Below are 22,567 nucleotides of genomic sequence, written 5' to 3'. Positions count from 1 at the left end.
GCGCATCCACACTGCCATATGCTTTTGCACAAGTGATGTGCTTTTGCGCAAGAGCATGCATGGTAGTGTGGACGCTCTCTTGCACAAGAAATCTCTGATGGCCATTTTAACCATAAGGGCTTCTTGCTCAAGAAATTCATGTTGCCTGTCTACACTGCCCTCTTGTGGAAGAGCTCTTGCTCAAGAGGGCTTATTCTTTGGAGAAGAATAACTCTTCCAGAAGTAGCCTTGTTTTCTAACGCTATACTGTAAATTTACTTGCACAAGAAAGCGCATGCAGTGTAGACAGCTAGCAAGTTTTTGCGCAAGAATGGCCGTTCTTGCACAAGAAGCATGCAGTGTAGACACAGCCTCAGTGTATCTGAGACATTCTCTCCAGGAAAGCAGATGAAAAGAGAGACAGCCTGCTATGGCATACTTATGCATAGTTCTTAACTTGATTTCTCTCTCTCTCTCAGGCCAGCTCCATCTGTGAGTCTTGGCTAATATCACCCTGATTCCTTTTCACCTCCATGCCCTGGAAATTAATATAGCCTAGTTGCAAACCTATGTGAAAGTGCTTGATACTCAGTGTGCAATCCCTCACTACAGCAAGACCAAGATTCAATTCACCTGAATGTGCGTTCAAACTTGCTTCACTCCATTGTAAGCATGGTTCCTGTGCTAACCTCATAGTTCCATGAGCTGTGGTGTATTGAATGTGTGTGATAGCATCCTCTTAGAGTGCGTCTACACTTAACTCGAAATAAGCTATGCAAATTGAGCTATGTCAATTGTGTATCATTTCAAAATAGCTTATTTTGAAATAGGGAGCATCTACATGGCACTTATTTTGAAATAGAGCACTCTTCCTCCGACTTCCCTTATTCCTTGTACAATGAGGGTTGCAGGAGTTAGAGTAAGAAGTCCTCCAGCTTGACAGTATTTTGACACTATTTCAAAATAAATGCCTGCTGTGTAGACGCCGACTAAGTTATTTCGGAATAGCACTAGTTATTTTGAAATAGCATTGCAGTGTAGACGTACCCTTTGAAACCAGAATCCCCTACACTGGAAGCATGTATTGAGTCTACAGAGGGGAGAATTTCAGAGTGATTAGCTACTTGATATTGATATAACACATGAATGAATTTGTTAATATTTTATACATACTCCCAGAACTGTGGGTGGGCACATTTTAAGCAAATCTAAATCACCATGCACTTTACATTTTCACACTGCTGCATTGTCCAGCAATTCTCCTACATTTTGGTGTGCTATGTAACATTATCACTGTTAATGTTAGAAAAACCTAAGAAAAGAACTGGATGCCAGAAAATGTAGAACAGTCTCCATTCATCAGCCTTTTATTCTTAAACTGGATCATCCCCCGTGTTTATATTCCTGTGTGGTTAATGGAAAGCCCTTCAGTGATACGGATACCTAATAGTCTTAGAATGCTGCTAGACTGTGTTTTTATAGTGTATTTCATGCCTGACTTAACAAAATGCAAAATGACATGCTTTGAGGTGCACATCAGCATGTGTGATAGATTTAGGTGCAGCTTTAGCAGGTGCATTTCTTTTCACCTGGAAAATCATTTAACATACATTTTAACATTTACATTACTCTGCACAAATATAAATACAGCTTACTTTTATTTAGTGTTTCTGTACTATATCTTTTTTCTGGGACAGTTTGTTAGTAGCTCTGTTTCTTGATTGTCTTTACCAATTTTATTCTGAATAATCAATCCATTAGTAGGTCACATTCTGGAGGGTTTGTGGAGTCATGCCTAGAAGATGCCACCTGCTCTTGATAGGCTGTAAGGCAAGACGTAAGTGTTTCCTGAGGAGAAAAACACTCAAGGGCAACATTAATCACTGATACCCTCCAGAGGCTCCAATTACTAGTGGCTATTTATCAGCTGTCACTCAGACTGCACAGATCCAAGCAGCCAAAAAGGATTTTCCCGAATAAGAGCTACAAAATAGAGCTGTCAGCTTGGGAAATTATGTAGCGCAGGATTCTCTTTATTTTCGCCATTTCCTGAATATCAGGAGATGAAACAAGGAAGAGGAACCAGGGAAGAGCTTGCTCCTCTCTCCAGATTTGCGTGTGTACATGCAGAAGTGGCTCCTAGGTGTCTGTGTTCTCCATTGAAGCAGCTTCCTAGCTATTGTTGCAGTTACAGGGCTGCATAAACCTGCAAAGGCACTGCATTTCTGTATTTAATTCAGTTGTCTACACAAAGAGTGAACTAGTACAAAAACAGACTATTTAAAATCATATAAGAGACTCTCTTTTATTAGATAAACTTAAAAAACAACAAATTGTCTGGTAGCACTTTATAGACAAACAAAACATGTAGATGGTATCATGAACTTTCGTGGGCACAGCCCACTTCTTCAGATGTCCGGTCATCTGGGCTGTGCCCATGGAAGCTCCTGATACCATCTACATGTTTTGTTAGTCTGGTAGCACTTTAAAGACTATTTGTTGTTTTTTATGTTTATCCTGTACAGATTAACTTAGCTACCCCCTGAAGATTCTTTTATTAGAGTTAGGCCCAAAAACACAGAACCGTTTACCATCCAAACTGAGACAGTGACTTTAGGAGAGTCTTTCCTCACCACTCATAATACCCATTTCAGGTTAGTAAGGAACCTAACATAATTAAACAATAAACAAGCAAATTAGAATACATTTTGGCCATTTGAGATCCAGAGGTTTTCTTTTCACTATCCTGAGTAAAGAATATCTACCTTACAGCTGTGAAACGTACTGTATAATATTAGTACAAAATCTCATATCTTTCAACATTCAGATGGGGAATATATTAATTGAAATGCCTGCCATATTGGTGGGGAGGATAACAAAAATCTGTATATTATAGGTTGTTTTGTTTTGTTATGTGTATTGCATCGTTTGCCTTTGTTGTCAAGCCTAGATTTTTACAAGTATACTTGTGAGTATAGTTATCAGAGGAGATGGTCTATAGTTAATACCACTTCTTCTGCATAGTTTGTAAAGCAGAGTTTGAGCAATATAACCTGTAGGAAATTTTGTTTTATCTTTGTTTTGTTCTTTAACACCAATATTATAAATGTGCAAGTAAGATCCCTTCAATGACCCAAATTACTAATGGTGTATGTGGTGGAGAAAGTTGCATCCAAACTTGCCAGTGATGCGTTTGGCCCTATTTTTCAACATCCCAGTTATAAAACTCTGACAGGGAAAAGGCCACTAGCTAGCCATACCCTGACAGTTTAATGCAGAAGCCAATGATTTCTATGAGAGGGGGCAGTGGAAACATAAAAGGCTGCCTGAGATGGTAGTAAGGAGGGGCCCAGTTGGAGCTATAGTTCTGTATGTTGAGACTGTTGGTTGCAATGCTCTCTTTGTTTTGCTACTGTTATTTTTGTTTGGACTCCTTAAAAGTCCTTATAAAAATGGCCCAAAAAAGAAGGGACTGTGATAATCAGGGTCCAGATAGCTTGGAGGAGGATAGAGAGCCAGGACACCAAACAATAAGCAATTAAAGAATAAGTAACTGAGGGTACGTCTACACTTGCTCCCTATCGTGAGATAGGGATGCATATGTAGGCGACCGAAATCGCTAATGAAGCGGGGATTTAAATATCCCGTGCTTCATTAACATAATCTCGCCCGTGCCCAATTCCCCTCACCAGCTGATTCGAACCAGGAAGTGCACTCCGGGACACATTAGTTCGAATCTAACCCCTCGGTTTGAACTAACGTTACTCCTCATTTTTTTTTTGAAGAGTAATGTTAGTTTGAACCAACAGGTTTGATTCAAACTAACGCATCCCGAAGCGTACTTCCTGGTTCGAATCAGCTGGCGAGCGGAATAGGACGTGGGTGAGATTATGCTAATGAAGCGCAGGATATTTAAATCCCCGCTTCATTAGCAATTTCGGTCGCCTACATTTGCATCCCTAGTTTGAACTAGGAAGCAAGTATAGACAAACCCTGATCGCATACACTATTGCTGTGTTATAAGTGTGTGTCAAATAAGGTATTTTATGAAAGTTGGTGACACACTGGTGATTCACATCATAGTGAAATGTTATATAGTTATATAGTAACACTATATGAGGAATTTGGATATCCACTGATATTATGCTTCAAAGTCAATGACCCAAGAGAGTAACTGGATTTCTACTAGATAGGAGTGAAAGCAACTATCTACCTCTCTCCAGTGTAAATTTAGCATTATGGAGTCAAAACAATGGAAGTCCCATTGATGAACAAATCCACAGGATGGTGGGAAGTCAACAGGAAGGAAAGGGTGGCAGGAGGTCATCCTAACTCTGGAGACAAAACAAGGAGTATTAATGGGCAGCACAACTGCTTAGATAGTAAGGGAGGGGATACCCACTCTACTAATCCTGGGAACAGAATGTAGTAAAATCTCATTCCATGAGAGAGTCATTGATAGAAAGATAAGGGAGCTCTCATTTCAGTTATAAAAACTACAAATCATAATTGCAATGGTGTCACCCTCTGTGGCAGGGCAGGGGAGACTCCCTGCTTCACTCATGTCCTCCCTATGGCAGACATTTTGGTGATACACTTTTGTCAGAAACGTGTCAACCTGGGTATCATTCAGAAGTCTTTTCTTCATGAACACAATGGTACCAAACTTGGAGCAATTGTATGAAATTTGTTTTAAGAAACAAGCAATTGTTTGTTTAAAAATAAAAACGTAAATACTTTAACATAGGGATGCATAGGCTTACATAAAAAAGACATTGCTCTTTGGTAATCCTAGGGAATCTAGTCTGGAGATATAGGACTGAAAACATGGATCAAGACATCATCAGTGTTATCTCCATCTACAGCACCACTGCTAGACTCATCATCAGAGTGATGGTCATACATGTCTGTTTTTCATGACTTGAGCCCATAATTTGATGGAGCCATGGATTTTGAAGGCTTCATACAAGTCATGACCCAAAATATCTCTTTTTGATTGACATCTTTAGCTTTCTCATATCTAGAAAATGTTTGATTGGCATTTAGCTATCTCATATCTAGATGACTGCTTTTTGTTGCAGTATCAATGAGCTTTGGTCCATCGGATACAAATGGACTGCCAGTGAATATACACTCATCTGTAGCTTTTCAATTGCCTAACTTTGGGATTGCATAGCACTTAATGAGACTGGTGCCTTTTTACTTCTAGCGGAATCATCTCAGCCACACATACTGTTTCATTCAAATTCAGTGGGGTTCTGGGCTTATCAGGCAAAATTGAGAAAGAGTATTTGGATATTGTGTTGTGCCCACCAATTCTCCAGCAATTTTTACTGTTCTGTTTTCATGTTTAGGTTTTGTCAAAACCAAATGCACAGAACAGAGCTAGTAACTTATTAACAACCCAATATCCTTTCTGAAATTCCTCTAATAATTTGTTTCTGCAGACTTTTCTATACCTCTTATGTCAGTGAAGTACCAGGCAATCAATGTAAAATCAAATCAAAAGAACAACAGTATTTCTTAAAATCTTACAGTGCTGCGTGGTTAAAATTCCAAAGAGCAGTTCTGACAAATCTCCTGAAATGATGGGATGTGCTATTCCCTGAGTGTCCACATCATTAGCCAATACCTCTTTTCTCTCTTCAGTGGAAGCTGTACTCAGTGACTTTTTTACACCTGGTGTACACCCCACTTTTGCACAATAACCAGCTGAGCTCAAATTAGTGAATGTAGAAAGATCCACTGCCGTCTATTTGACTGTTGCTTCATTGAAAACTGGCTTTCCTGTTTTTACAATTTTTGAACCTGTGTGGGAAAGCGAGTCAGAAGTCAGGAAGCTTCTTCATGGAACAGTTCTTTGCTGGTCCAGACAGCACTTGAGGTTGGGATTGGTCTCCTTTAGTATGCTCCCGATAGCCGACCATAACAGTAGCATGAAGGGTACTTTTTGCCATCTTCTGTGTCTTCTAAGATATCTTGACAAGGTCTGGGGGAAGGTATAATGCTTCATACAGTGCCACGTAGTGAAGAACCTTGTTTGCTCTTTCTGTCTCCAGGCACAGGTCTTTGTTATAGTCAATGCAAAAATCAATATTGTGCATCAGCTGCATGAGGAATTTGTTATGGGTTTTGGAATGAATTGCTAAACTAACAGCCACTTACAGAGATAGATGATACATGCAGTGCATATTTGTCATATATGTGTTGGAAACCTGCTTTTCACTCAGATACTCTTACATGAGGCTTTGTGATTAAATGGCATTCTTCTCTTCCCTATGCTTACTGTATTTATTGCTTGTGTTGAAGTCACTGCAGCCACGGACACACCACTTAAAGAAGTTCAGGTCCTTGTTAGGTCTGTCATCAGCTATGGAACTCTGAAAGGTTCCACATACTGCAGGACAAAATGCTTTCCCACACAAAATTAACACCTTCAAGCAAAGTCCTCATATTACTGTTGCTATTAGCACTTTCTTCTGCCTTTCATGGTATCATATGTGATGCAGTTTTTATGTGGTGATTCATTTCTGCAAATAATAACTAATAATGATGTCTCTATCCCATAGTTCACCATCTGTTTTTAAAGTCTTTCTGTCAGGACTAGGGCAAAAGCAGTCATGCCTAATAGTTAGTCGGGTGCCTGGAACCAAAGTTAGGGTTAGGGCTGGGTCAGAGTCAGGTGCCCAGCTGAAGGTCAGAGGCAGAGTCTGGTACCAAGTCAGGAGTCAAAGCCTGAATCAGCATCAGCGGTACAGCATAGGAGCAGGAGCTTGGAGTAAGTCAGGAAAGCAGGAAGAGATGGGGGACCAGAATAAGGACAGGAATCAGGGCAGGGCTCAGGAGTCTGAAGGGTAGGCAGGGTCTGAAGTAAAAGACAGACAGGGAATAATCTAGCTGCTTAGGCAAACTCCTGTGCCTCCTTCTGGTTTAAGTAGAGCATCCCAGCCAATTGATAGAGCTGCACTTTTCCCCCAGTCAGGAGCTTTGTGGCTTGGGGTCCTTTTCAAGCTAAAGTTTCACCAGCTCCCTTCTGCACTAGTTCAGGTGAACTGTTGTGCTTAGAGCCCTACTTGCAAGCTTATTGGGTTGGGTTTGAGGCCCATGATTCGTCACATTTTGTTCCTATTCAATTCCATGCAAAGCACCTATTTCTCTGTACAACATCAGCTACCGCCACCATTTTCTCATACGTTAGAGCTTTGGTGAGACAATTTATCAACTCCAGCTGAGTCACACAGTTTGCAGTAATCAAATTGCTATTTGTTTTTGTTCTTTATCTTTTCATACAATACATTGCACACATTCTTGGTATAGCACTTGGTGTGATACGCACTCGCCTCTGTGTGGGCATCTTTTGGGTCATTGGACACACTTTACTTTCCATGCAATGTTCTCATAAAGAGTGTCTGCTTCCTACAGTTTCTCACCTGCTCTGAAACTGCTTAATAGATGCCTTTGGACTGCTCATTTCCAGCAGAAGAAGCAGATGTTCTTCTCAAAACATATGCCATGTGACCTAGTGTAAAATGAACTTCACAATCAGTTGGCACTTGTGCTGGAATTTTCAACTTCCTTCTGGTGCTTAATGTGCTTCCTCTCTAACCTTGACAAATGAATTTATGGGTTCGCTTTTTATAGTTTGTAAGGTGTCATTAGCATTATATTTAACCAGATCCTTCCCAGTGATATTCTCAAAAGGTCGCTACTAGTCAGCACTGTTTATTTCCCCAATGACACCTCAAACATAATCTAGCCCAAATGTAAAAAAACATTTATGTAACTATGTGCTTACTGATACCTATATACTTATGGATTGCAGATAGATTCCTGTAATTTCCTGCTTGATACTGAAATGTTAACAAGTGCCTCATTACAACACATTTGGCATAATAAACAAAGCTGACAATCAGTAACACTGAACCACATAGATTTTGCCAATGAAAAAAAATGGGGCTCAGGAGAGAAGAGAGATAAATTGTAATGAGACATTCCTTCATATGTCAGCATCCAGCAATCAATTACTGTATTCTACCTGCATCCAACTTCTGTGTCCTCCAGATTAAAAATTCTCACAGAATGATATCCTTGGCCTTGAATTTTTCTGTGATTTTTCAGACCAATCTCTGTGTTTGTAATAACCAGTTCTAAATAGGTGGTCTGACCCAATCCCTTTTAGTCCAGTGATTAGGTCACTCTGCTGGGATGTGGAAGACCCATATTTGAATTCCTAAGCTGGAGCAGGGATCTGAATCCATCTGTCTCTCCTCTCACGTACGTCCCTTAACCATCTGAGTCTATATTCTCATTGTCTCCTGTTGAATATATTTCATTTTGTATAAAACAATTGAATAATCATTGGGCCAGAAAGAGGGAGACACACACTATGGGTGGTAAAAGTACTGCCTTGGGACATCGAAGACCCATGTTCAAGACACTGCTCCAATGTTTACTAAAGAATTTTATACCAAGTGGAACAGTTCCAATGGGAAGAAATAGAGAATCATTTGAAGTGTTCTTTAGGTATATTGAGGTAAAAATATAGCCTAAAATAAAATAGGTGAAATGAGTAGCTGCTGTTCAAGTGTGAATATTTTGCTCGTATGTACTATCTTGGATATTTTGTGGTACACTCACCATTTTTTCGCACCCTATCTCTGCTTCTATTTCCTCTACTGCAACCATCATCTTTGTTGTCCAAATTATAATTTTCACTGAATGATACCCTTAGCCTTGAGTTTTTCTGTGATTTATTTAGAGCACTCCCTGGGTTTTAAATAACCAGTTCTAAATAAATTTCAATTGTTGTGCACATGGAGTATGTACAGATTGATATCTCAATTCTGATGGCTAGATTCCAAGTTCAAAGAATTAACATATCTGTATAATTAATATGACCAGCACTGTTAACCATGTTAATCTCATGGCTTCTGTGTGGACATATTTTCAAATCTGTTGTGAATCAGTCTCTTTATACAATGCCAGTTTTTATAGAGAGAAACCGAAACCAGATTTTTGAAAACAGATCAATCTACCCAAGACCTTTTTTATATGTAACTGAAAGATGTTTATTGACCATGTCTTTCATTTTAAAAAAATAAAAGTTTCTTGAGTCCATATAAATATCCATATATATAGGTGAGACAACAATAACAGAAGACTTGAGTGGGTGTCATTCCATTTTCATTTTGCTTCTTTTCATTTAGTAGAGGGATAGATGGAAGGCTGGCATCCATAGAAGGGCAAAGTTACAGTTGAGGCATTCAGTCTGAGTTAAGCAGTAATTGTGGTAACAGTGAGGTGTGAAATTGTGGATGGACAAGTACTATTAGGTCACTTTTATCTGGTAGCAGCTTCATATCAACCTTTCTATCCTAGAGGATATGATCAGTCAGCAAAATATAGCTACTAATAAAGCAGCTTTTGTATGTTTCTGGTTCCGTCAGTGAGGCCTGCATGAAGCCGTGCCTTTTACCAGCCATGTTTGTATGCCTCCTACGCTAATCAATCAGGTTTGTGTGCACAGTGCATAACTCTTCAATTAAAATGTGAATGATAGCAATGGCCCTAACCTTTAAGCAAACAGAAACTACCCTTTACTCTAGATCTATTCAGAATCCACATCTTTACCAAGTTTTGAGTTGATAGACAAACTTTGAAAGAGATTTTAGTCACCAATGAAAAGTAGAACTGTCAAGCAACAATTTCAGTCAGAGCCCAAATTCAGAGGCTTCTTATTAAAACATTATGGAGAGAAGCCAAACAAGCATTACTTAGGATATAAAAAGTAACCCTGTATGACATTTCACACTAATTAACTACTTACTATACTTTCAAGAAAACACAAGTTTGTCCCATTTTAAGTAGAGTACAGTTTAGAATGCAACCATAACTATGAAATCACTGCTAGGCAGCTGCATGTTGATAGGTCTGTCATATGTATTTTTCTTGTCCTTAAGTGGTTTAGAAGCATAGTTTTCAATAGCCCTTAATTGACTTATGACCACAAACCCCATTAGCAAGTCAGTGGGGATTGTGCTCCCGAGTAACTTGGGTTAATATGAAAATCACTTAGGTCTTCATTCATTAATTTTCTCTTTGTGTTACTTGCTACAGAAGACTTGCTTCTGAAAGCAAGATATATTATTAAAGATATTAAGATCTTTTGAAAAATAGCACTGTGGTGCTTTTGATGATTGGGCTGTATATGTTTTATTAATAAAACATTTCTAATTAGATTGTCTATTTACATATATGTTGTGTTTTCTAGAAATAGAAATGTTTTAATTAATTACTTTCAGTTTTATAGAACCAGCTATGTCTTTGGAGTGCATTATGCAGGATTGTGTTCCGGGAGCTGTTTTGAGGTGTGTTTCTAAAATCATAGCAGTGCCTTACCTGAAAAGAAGTGTAAGAAATGAAAACTATCCATTTGGTCCCCACTATAAACATTTTCACTGCTTTCAGCATCACCTTCTAGTTCTTCACTATAATCCTCAATTCCAGAAACCAGAGTGCCAATAGTCATAGGCAAATGTTAGTCTGGATCTGCAAAAGCAGACACCATCAGTTTAAGATTAAACAAAGACTGTGAATGGCTAGCCAAGTACAAAAGCAATTTCTCCTCTCTTAGGGTGCGTCTAGACTACAGAGTTTTGACGACAGAAGTTTTGTCGACAGATACTGTCAACAAAGCTTCTGTCGACAAAGAGCGTCTACACTACATTCAGTTCTGCTTTGTCAACATGGCAGTGTAGACGCAAGGACAGTTTACATGCAATAACATCTTCTGTTGACAGAACTCTGTCGACAGAAGGCGTTATGCCTCGTAAAATGAGGTTTACCAGCGTCGACAAAACTGCTGAGTTCTGTCAACGTTATTATATTTGAAATCAAGTGTTAGGGAGCGTCCAGACTATCGCGCTGAGCCGACAAACAGCTGATCAGCTGTTTGTCGGCTCAGCACGGCAGCCATGTAAATTTAAATGAAGCGGCGATTATTTAAATCGCCGCTTCATTTTACTATGTCCGATAGCCTAATCTACATGCCTCTGTACCCTTAGTGTTTTGTTGTATTCTACCCAGAAATTCTGTCCTTGTCTTCACAGTAATGCAATATAACTGTTATTAGCTTCCATCTGTGCCAGTCTATGAATTAGTAACAGATTAAATTTAGTCAATACAGTAACTCAGATCTAAGCTACATTTTATTTAAAGATGATAGTAATTAGTATGGCATATTATATTCTTAGGGCAATACTCATTAAAGTAAGTCTAAGTGATCAGTATAAGTATCTAGTGCTCTTTCAAATAAAGTGGCAAATGCACTTATCTGGCAATTAGTGACTGATTCTGAGAGTTAACAGTTTGGGACAGAAGCAAATAGTACAATGTAGAAGTTTAGGACTGGTGAAAGCAGGAGTAAATCAGGGTATTCCCTAGTTCACAAAGAATTAAAAAAATTGGGGGTCAAACTCATTTTTTCATTGCAAAATGACAGTGTTTTATGCCAGTGAAATGTATCAATCACTTTAGTGGCCATGGCAGGAAAGATTATTAGTAAGATTGTCCCTGACAAAACTAATTTTCTTCCTGGATGGTGATTAGGGACCATCTTCTCTTGCTCCCTGGTTAGTGATCTGCTGACACAAATACCCCTAGGTCTCCTATTTGTATTGGGGTTCATGAATTCAGGTAAGTTCTTTGCGTGACCCATGATGTCCTTCCTGCTATCCATTGATGAGCAAAATTACTATGTCATGCAGTACAATTCTCAGAAGCACTTACATTCAATTGGTTTTTTTTTAAAAAAATGCCTGTAAGTAAATCTGAATAGTTTCTTTTATGATGCATAAACCAGGTTGTCAACTGTCCCCCCTTTCCTCTAACCAAATGATTGACTACCAAGCTATCTCATTGTAGTTAACAATAATTATGACAAATATGCAAGAACTTTGGCACAAATTGTTTAGTTCTGTGGCTTTATGCAATATTGTTGGATTTATAAAAATAAATCCAATGTGAGTGGGATGATGGTTGCTGAAGACCTCCTGTACTGGGGGATAACCAGGGAAACCATGTGCTATCCTGCAAACAATAAAAGTATATATCATACCAGTGTTTCCAAACCTCTGAAAGCTGAGACTTCCCCTTTATGAAACTGAAACCAATGGTGTCGCCTGCAACATCTCCAATTGTTAAAGGCCTGTTCATCATAACTGATATGTCTTTTGCACCCTGATCCTGGCAATTAATTCCTGCTCAGCACTTTGGAAAATGCTCTTGTAGATAATCACAATGTGATATTTTCTCTCCTTTTATATCTGTTTTGATGAGCAGTGAAACAGTGAACAGTGTTAACCTTTTACAGTATTATTATTTATATCTGGGTTAGTATCCATTGATGTGAACAGGACAGTTTATATCTCAAAGCTATAGTTTCAGGCTCTTTGCAAACTCTGGTAGATATGTTTGCATTTGTTGCTCCCAGATAATATTTGTAAGGTTTTCCTCACAGCCATAGCATTTAAAGATAGTGATTTTAAAGAATAGAAGTAAATGAGAACCCAAGTTTCTGGAGAAGAACTGAGAATCTGTCCATGCCTTGATCATTAACTATTTTGGGGAAAGGACATCCCACAACTTACATTATATTGATTTTAAGCACTGTTGTCATCACATTTTCTTAAGTTACTTCATCTCAGAGAAGTTAACAAGGTTATTTGATTGCTCTAATTTGTTGCATGGAGCTTGGTTGCTCTAATTTGCTTGTAAGTGGTGTGAAAACAGAAACAACTGGGACATCCTGAACATTGGTTGGAATCCTCAGTTAAATCTCTCAAATGCATTATGATACATTCCTTTATTACATTGTCATATACTGATTTTTCTACAGAATCCCTGCCTAATTTAGTGCACAGAGCAGATGTAAAAGGGGATAGAATAAAGGTTGCATGCAGAACCATGAATCTCAGGTTTTCTAGCTTTTAAGTACTTTACTTTGCAACCTAAAAGACTTTATTTTAATGTAGTATTTTTAGGAATAACAATAATAGCAGACTATTTACAAGTTCTGAATGAACATCACTGATATCTGTTTGAGATCTATGAACAATGAATCTAACCAGTATGTTACAACTACAGAAGTACCTGTGCTAATTGATAATGTCCATTATTGTTAATTATGGCGTTTATAGGAACATTCAACTACTTAGAATTACTAAATTTACTTGAATAATCCTCAAGCTATAATATTAGATTTAATGGGCCTTAGTCTGCTGAGAAAACAAGGAAAAACTATGTGTGTTGTACACAAAGTATGTCATTTCAATATAAGAAGTATATGGAAGTATATTTTAATGTTCCAGTGCAGCATTGTTTTCTTATTCTTAAGCGTTGGGTGTTGTTTAGTAGTACTTGAAAAAAGGATGGGTAGAAAAAGAAATGGAATACTATTATAATGAGTGTTGGTTCATGGTACAAAGTATCTTCTATGACAACACTCTGTTTTCTCATGATCAAATCTTTCTAAATTTCTGTTCTTGGTTTCTATGGGGAAATTGGAATAAAATCCCTGGAAGGGTGGTAAAAATTCACCTCTCCCAATGTTTAAAATAATAATAAAAAAAGGCTAAACAGATTTTATTTTAAATAAAGCACAGATGGCAGATGTGTGAAACTTGGCATGAAGCTTGTCAATTTAATTGAGAGTTAGTGGTTTGGGGAGTCATTCAGTCTTAATTAAAATTTAAAATTAAAAATTCAATTCTGAGCATGGCCAGGAGGAAGCTGCTCTGATTTTAATACAGAATAATGAAGCCCCACCCATTTATTATATCACTGCATCACACACACACACACACACACACACACACACACACACACACACACACACACACACACACACACACACACACACACACACACACACACCACTGCCAGGATTTCTACTTTCAGGCTGTTTCAACATTTTGCAGAAATTTAAGTGTTTCATTGAATTACACTGGCCAAAATTCTCTAGAAAAAAAAACACCCTAAACATCAGAGGCAAGAGAAAATTATAGTCTTAAAAATATCATGGATGCTGTCATTCTGGGGGCATTTGGCAGTTTTTGTTGACCCTATAATATTCTCAGTATACGTTTAAAAAAGCTATTCTAGACACCCTACCATACAGATTGAGAGTAATAAAAAAAAGGCCTGTAAAAAGACCCCATAGAAATTATGTGGCAACATAGAAAAGAAAAAAACATCAAAGTGTTCTCTTTTTCTGCTTTTGTTTACACTGAAATAGATGGACTAGTGTTTTTCAATGGGAATTTTGAACATATTAATTCAACTTATTTTCCATAATGCACAATTCTTTCATCTATGGAGCGAGTTCACTTCACCTTCCCACAACGAAAAAGAAAGCCAGGCATGTTAGCACCTTTCTATCCTACAATTAGGACCATTTATATTTGAGTCGCCTCTCAGTGATGGGGGTTACCTAATGATGCGTTGTTTTGTCTCTTATTTTTAATCTCTTTGCTTTCACTTTCAGGAATTGGAATTTTCCAATCTGTTTGCAGTCCTACACTGCATCCACTCATTCTTTGCTGCTAAAGTGGCTTGTTTGGACCCATTGTATGTAGGCAGTCAAGCCACCACATCTGCTGTTGCAACAACTTCTGGAACTGGAAAATTAAAGTATACTACTTGACAACTTGCATTTCAGCACTGCCACTTACCAACAGTACATAATGATGTATAAAATATTAATCAAATTTAGACCTTTGGGGAACTGCGAACCTGGAAACCAATCCAAAAGGCAAGTCATGCTGCAGTTTCAGCAGAAAAATGGTCACACGGGATCGTACATTCATCTCTGTTCTGCAACTTCAGTAAATAATCCTAGCTGAAACACTGGAATAGAATGGATATGCTTTTAGTATGATCTATTTGTACTACATAGTGCTTTAAGTAACACTGGAGGCAAAACAAAAAAAATGACACAGTTGAAGCACTTAAGTATTTAATAAAATTTTCAGCTGTCTGTAATAATACACAACTAGGATTGTCATTTACTTGTTTTCAGATGTTTTTATATGACAACATACAAAGCTCTATGAACTTAGGGCAATATCATAATATTAAAAATGACATTACAATAAGCAAGAGGCATATAGTTTGTGACAACAAGGAGATAAGCATGAAAAGGCATTTGTGTAAGTATCTCCTCAAAGAAGAAAGCACTTTAAACACACTTGTAAATTCATTGTTTTCCTTTATGGAAACATGCTATTGTTGTTTATTTTGTTGTCATTCTGTTCTACTAGTAATGATAAAGTTATAGCCATATTGATCTAGCACATAAAGACAAATAGAGTGGAAAAACTTTTCCAGGCACAGGACATCTTTGAGTCAAAATAGGTAGGATATGAATTTGATTTCAATTATAAATTAAGTACAAGCTATGATAGATCTGATTCTTTTGTTCATTCTTCCATTTTAAAGGGAAGTAGGTCTTGTAATCTAATGGTACTTATACACGAAACCTAAGCATTGAATTTTATTTCAGACATTGTACACTTGTGCATTGTTCAGTATGCAATGTTGATTTCATATAACAAGCCAGGACTCGAGAACTCTGTTCCACTCAGGATCTTAATAAAACAGGCACTAAGAGTTACACTAGAAAAATGATTTCACGCCTTGAATTCTTATCAATTTCAAATACATTATTCCTATTTTTGTAATTTAAGATGGGAACAAATTAAATAACTGAAAAGGTAGAATAATTGACATAATTCACAATAACTTTCTCTATTAAAATATGAAATTATCTAGGACCACGTATTGTATTCTAAGAACTTCATTTCATATGCATGTAAAGTTCAAGAAGTAAATTTGGAACTACTGTCCATGTATCCAAAGATACATTACTTGAATAGCATTTTTGCAAATGACTGCAATTTTGAACCAGCAGATATATCTCTGAACATGATCAAATGTTGGGAATATGTGTATGATGGAGCCAAAATCGAGTAAATTGGTAATTTTATTGCAGGAGAATAGCCTGCTGCAGCTCTAGCTTGATATAATGTTTTCAATACTAATCATTATTCTGTTATTTCTTGTTATTGTTGGAATATGTTTGAGTGGCAGTTGAGTGGAGGGGGAAGCAAAATTTCCCAAGTTTGCAAAAGTATTCAACGATTAAAAATAAATAATTAAATACTTAGTATGAATACAAAGTAACAATTCTGCAGTTAGGTCCCATTCCTTCAGTTTAAAATACATGGACAGATCCTTTCATGTATTCTGGGATCCATCTATGTGTCATAAATTGCAGGATCAAGGTCTAACTCCTCCATGCGTGCTAAGAGTTACAAATTTACATATCAGGTGAGAGATATGGACATATTTTTATATCACTGTCTTATGTGCCAGACAGATTAAATCCACTAGCATTCCAGGTAATGTATAATAATTTAATCTTCATATGTAAATTCAGAGGAACTTTTTTTCCTAAAGGGCCATAAATTGAAATTATTTTGGGGACATAGCTCATGGCTTGCTTCTCTCAGTGATTTGTATCACCACCACTTAGCTTTAGCCACATAAGAAGGAACCCATCTTTTTGAAAGTCTGCATGTGAGACTCATAATAGATACCAAATCCCAGAAACATTATGTACCATTACAGCGATTGCCCTGTTGAAATCATTGCCAATGCATTTTACATAGTTTGCATGCTTATTTCTCCCATGAACTTCAATGAAGTACTGGGGTATCTCAGCTAACTTGTGAAGTAACTGTTGGCAAACAATAATTTCTTAATAACATCTATCAAAAGTGTTTAAATACTCAATACATTAAAGGCCAAATTCTGTCTTTTTTGAAGCCTATGAACAATTCTCATGAACTTCAGTGGGACCCAGGATTTGGCCCTGAGATAACAAGAATTCCTCTTCCATCTACACCATAGATTTCTTATATAATCTGTATGTAGAACTTCCATTGTCACCAGTGGAAGTTTTGCACATACAATAAGCATCACATATTTAACAGCTGCTGCAGTGCAAATTGGAAATCAGAATTTTTTCTCGGTTTGAAAGATCTAAAAATGGGATTCATCAGTATTTTTTATTTTAAGAAGCTGAAGGAGATATCATAACATTAGCATTGGCTGGATTTCTTTCCTGTTATAAAAATACAGAAACGACTGGCTTATTAGTGAGACAAGGTGAGTGAGGTAACATCTTTCATTCTGGAACTGACATGGCTACCCCACCATTGCATTACTACTCTCACAGAAATAAATCTTTTCCCGATTTAGTCAGATGGATATGCCTGACAGGCTGTTCATTCTAGAGATTGGTAATTGGCAAGTCAACATTGGGACCAAGAGAGGCAAATTTTAAAAGTACATACTACACAAACTATAAAAGTTATATGAAATGGTGAAATATGTTATAAAAATGTTTAAAGGCCATTTACTTCTGTTGGATCCATTCTTAGTTTACCATTTTAATCACTAACTACTTCATGCACGCATATCCAAAACAAATTTTATGCATAGTAGCATTAACACAGAAATATGATACACTAGCAGGTAAGGCCCGTCGTTGACCGGGCAACGTGATTTTGTGTAGATTACACTTATAGGAAAGTTCAAGAAATGAAATATATGTACTAGAATTTTGTATTAATGTGTTTGGAAAAAGGAAGTAAAAGAACAGTTTTAAATTTGTAGGATTTCATCTTCAAACATTATTCATTTTATTGAATAATTACCATACATAGTAAATTTTAATCAGAAACTCGTAAAGTTTCCATTACTCTTTCCTTAACTAATTTGAATTATTTTGTGATTTGTAATGGTAAAAATGTTCTTTGCACTAAAATGACATTCGAATAGGTGACTCAATTTTAATTTGGTTAGCAAATAGTTTTTATGAACTCTAATTATAATAGTCATAACTTTTTTCCAATGAAAAACAAAAATAATTGTTTAAACCTTTCACTCAGCATATCTGGTGTAAAAAGTAGTGCATTCAGCTAATTGAAGTGGCAGGATTGTTTATGCAAAATTTGGATCTGTAGATAATTTGTAAAGTATGACTTTATTTTGCACAAACAAATCCACAAACAAACTTTTCAAAATGTATAATAGATTGTGTGTATCAAGATGTTTATAATTCTGTGTATCCAAGCAACTGTCAAAACTGTATACAACTAATGAAACTATTGTTTTCTGGGGAAAGGCTGTGTTACCATTAAATACCAACCTTTCTGTTATCAAAACAAACTCTGGAATAATATGTGAGTTTTACTATCAATGATATTGAATGAATTAGTCTGATCAAAATATTTATTTACATAAAATGAACTTCACCTACTGTTACTTTACAAGATCTACAACTTTTAATTGTAGGTTAAAATATTTTTCTTTGAGTCATGGATGAATCACTGATGGAAAATTTTAGATTGAGCTGAATTTCGCAGAATTAACCATAACCTGGAAGGTTTCATGGGTGTATGTAGATGACATTCTGTTATAAAAAAGTATTGTAGATTCTGAAGATACGGTGTTCTTGGTTTCACCATGTTTCATTTTCCCAAATCTATTTAAATTATAGGACCAAATGTTTGAAAGAATTTAGCACCCAGATGAGATATTTTGAAAAAAGGGCCCCCAAGTACGGGTGCTCAGCGCTTTGAAAACCCAGCCTCTAGTTCCTGATATGAACTACTCAAAGCAGCATTCATAGGAATACTGTAAGCCTCATTCTGTAAAATAATAATATACCATATTTCTATTGTTTAGTTAGATGCAAAAAAAAAAATCCCTCACCAAATCAGGGTCTGATCCTGAAAAGTCTTACTCATGCTTAACTTGACTTCAGTAGGACTTTTCATAGTGCATAAAGCTAAGCATGTGAATAAGCCTTTGCAGGATTGGGGTCATAATGCTTGATTCTGCTCCCAATGAAGAAAATGTCAAAATCCCATTGGCTTCTCTGTGATCAGAATAAAAGTGTGAGGTCTCTTAACTAAGGGTATGTCTGTCTTGCAATCGGATGCTGTAATGACAGCATGGTAGACACATCTGAACTGGGTTTGATCTAGTTAGATCAAACTGAGCTTGAATAACAATAGCAGTGAAGCCAAAGAACCACAGGAGGCTGCAAGTCTTATCCCCACCAACCCAGAACTCTGAGAACATACTCAATCAGCCTCTACCATGCTGCCTTGTCTTCACTTCTATTCTTACTCAAGCTATCTTCTCTCTACTTAGAGCAAGCTGCCTTGGTATGTCTATACATGTTTCCTTCACACCAGCTGATTGCAGTGTTGACATACTCCCTCTACGGCATATTGTTTTTAAAAATTATATGAATTACTTCAATGCCTTAAGATGTATGTTGTGTCCAGCAAAATGGCAAATAGGTTTAAGATCCCGTGAATGTACAATAGTTGCCGTGACAAGGGCAGCATCCAGCACTTACCATACAATGGTATCTCTGATGCTATAACCTTTCCTGCGGTTAAAATGCAAAATATTTCAGGCAATTGTGGTGACTTCATGGAATCATTGGACAAATGTTGCTGTGTGAATAGTGACCACTGTACATTATATTGTACGTTCCATTGGCTCACAGGCTGCACTTTTAGAAGGAGTGGCATCTTCAAAAAAATGTGCCCTAAAAGAGGGCAAACTGATTTTTATATCTTTAGCTTTGGAAGGTCAGTTGTAGTCGGGCTGTGAGGAGATCTGTGGTAGCAAGGGGTGAAAGAAATACTCTTCCAAAGACTGCAAAGTAGCGGTGGAATCCCAGTACAACCAGTGCGTGAGCCTAACCCTCACCCTATCCCTTTCCACGAGATGAAAAACCTGAAAAGTAATGAGTAAAACTGCTCTACCCACCCATTGCCCTTCTCCAAATATACCTCACCTAGCACTGCTCCACACATGAATAGCCACTGTGCAACCTTCTAAGCGCCTACTTATGTCTTGTAGGAAAATTATACGGAATCAACCACACTTAGGACCCACTGTACCTGTAGAGGAAAAGACTGCATTTGTCCTTAATGGGGAGTATGGTCCTGATGCAGAAAAGCATTCCTATTTTGGGAAGATGGTTAAGCATGTTATTAAAATTCGAGTGATTAAAGCAAATGATGTGCATAAGTACTTTCCTAAGTAGAAATGGTCTGAAGCATGGTATTAAGTGCATTCCTGAATCAAGGCCCATAACGTCAACTCCACCATTTTTTTACCAGTGGTATCTGAGATGTGGCAGGTGTCTTCTATTGAGACCATTGGAAAATATTGTGTCATCAGGCATTACAGTGTTGCAGTTGGTGGCAAATGCTATCAGCCACTCAAATCATGTCAGCGATCAGCTTTTGCTCAAGGGAATAAAAATAGATTTTCTATTTGGATTCTGTATATTTTTACAGAGCTTCACTAAAGTATAATCTAGATAAAAATAGACTGGCCAATACATAATCTAACCACTCTCCTTGAGATAATATAATCAGCTGTCACTTAGAAATATGTATGACTTCCTGCTTCAACACCTTCCAAATAAAAATCCCAGCCAGATATTCTAGAAAAACTTGCTTTATGTAATATATATTTAAAAATATGTCTATTGGTCACAACTTACCAAAGCAAGCAAAAAGGTATAAAGCATTGTCTTTTAAACACTTTACCTGCTAAGAATATAAATTTAAAGTAAAATGTGTATATTAATTGCAGAAGTGACTATGGTTGCAAAAGGTGCACGATTTGGATATACAATAATGAAATTGATTAGTTAGCAATTTTACTTTTCTGCACCTCCAAAAATGCTATTTTTGAATTATTCTTACCCGTTAGTGCATTTGCAATGTATCTCAGAAGTTTTAATTTGTTATGGAGATAAATGATTGAACAAATGTAACAGAAATTGCTATATATTTTCTAAATATTAAAGATTTAAAAATGAAGTTGAAACCATTCAAAATATTTATTTAATTTTAATTATGTTTTTGTGGCTCTTTGTGATTATGTATGTGTGACAAATATACGTCACATAGCTGTTAAAGACTATTAATGTACCACTAATAAAATTTTATCTCTGTTTTGTTTTGGGGTTTTTTTGGTTTTCTTTTTGTAAAGGAACATACCAGAAACAACAGAAAATAAATACTTTTTTAATGATGTTTGTGTTCCCTTGTTCCGTGTGTATGTGTTGTGTTGTTATAAGCAAGTCTGAAATACCATCAGAATTTCTGTTTTGTGCAATAAACTGCCACTAAAAGCCTACTGCTGCCAACTGGAAGAGTGAACTTGATGACAGTGGTTACCCAACACTCAGATCACCACACCCATGCTCTTATATAATATGAGCATATATCACTTATTTACTGTGAATATCTTATTATCATAATGTTAATAAGTACTGATATATATTTTGGCACAGTTCTGCAGGGTTTTTTTTAATAAGAGAAATTCCCATACACTTTGATAAGAGTCAAAGGCATGAACAGATTGAAGGGGGATGTGGCTTCTCTGTGACTTTGTTTATGCATGCACACAGTGCCAGATGTGGTACAGAAAGTATCTGCATATTTAATACCTATTAACTATATCAGTGGATTACCAAATAATCTAGTAATAGAATCATAGGTCCTGATCCTGCATCATTTAAATCAAGGAGAAGTATAACATTGACTTCCAAGAGAGCAGAATTAGACCCTTAGAAGCTAAAGATGTGTAAGATTTACCATATTCAGCCATTTAAGTAAATCCCCTAATTTTAAGCATGTGCATGAAAGGTGATTATGTATCTCACTGAATTAGAGCATTAGAACAGGTCTACACTACTGCTTAGGTCTACACTACCCCCCTCCCCCACAAGAGACACAAGTCAGAGTAATCTAAGCCCTGTCCACACCGGTGCTTTGTTGACCAGAGATGCTCTCCCTCTCTGATGGGGATGGAGGAACGATGCCAACAGGAGAGCGCTTTCCCATCAGTATAGAGTGTGTTCACCAGATGTGCCACAGGGGCATGGCTTCATCAGTGCAGCTGTGCCAATACAACACTTGAAGCATAGACCTGCCCTCAGAGTAAGGTTGTGGACCCTCAATATCCAAAGTAACACTGATTTGACAGCTGAGGCTTTTTGATTGTGTCAAACTCATCCAAGTGGTGCCTGGGTACAACCTCAGCACACAAGCAAATGGACAAAATCCCTAGTGGCCCTAATGTTAAGTGGGGAAGGGGTAGGAACCTCAGCAAGGAGAAGCCAATAGTAAGACACTCTATGGGAATAGTGAGACAGAAGTGAAAGTTCAAGAGGAATGAGGGTAGCAAGATGGCATAAAGAGGGTGGAACATTGGTAAGAAGCTTACCATTGGAGTAACTGTGGAATTAACACTAATGTAAGAGACTGTTTTTTTTCCCTTCCTGCACCAGGTCCCATTCACCTAACATGGATGACAAAAGCTTAATACGCCTGTAATAGAACAGCAGTTAGTGTCCTATTTCTCCACTTGCTACAGTGATACCTGCAACAGTAAATAGTCTGGAGAGCCTTAAAAAACATCGCCA

At 37.2% G+C, this 22,567-nt stretch overlaps 1 protein-coding gene across 4 annotated transcripts in view; it reads left to right on the top strand.

Annotated features, from left to right (window-relative positions):
• Positions 1-21,092, top strand: part of SNTG1 (syntrophin gamma 1) — a 532,572-nt gene extending 511,480 nt beyond the window's left edge. For all 4 annotated transcript variants that reach the window (XM_006112171.5, XM_014577356.4, XM_075920716.2 and 1 more), the window contains one exon: positions 14,522-21,092. In XM_006112171.5, coding sequence (XP_006112233.3) covers positions 14,522-14,680 — 159 coding nt within the window. In that variant the 3' untranslated portion in view covers positions 14,681-21,092. The remainder of the gene's footprint in view (positions 1-14,521) is intronic.
• Positions 21,093-22,567: the final 1,475 nt, after the last annotated feature.

The sequence above is a fragment of the Pelodiscus sinensis genome, chromosome 2, assembly GCF_052426305.1.
Source record: "Pelodiscus sinensis isolate ZL-2025 chromosome 2, ASM5242630v1, whole genome shotgun sequence".
NCBI lineage: Eukaryota > Metazoa > Chordata > Testudines > Trionychidae > Pelodiscus > Pelodiscus sinensis.
The sequence above is the reverse complement of the archived record's forward strand: the minus strand, read 5'-3'. Positions and strand labels throughout refer to the sequence as shown.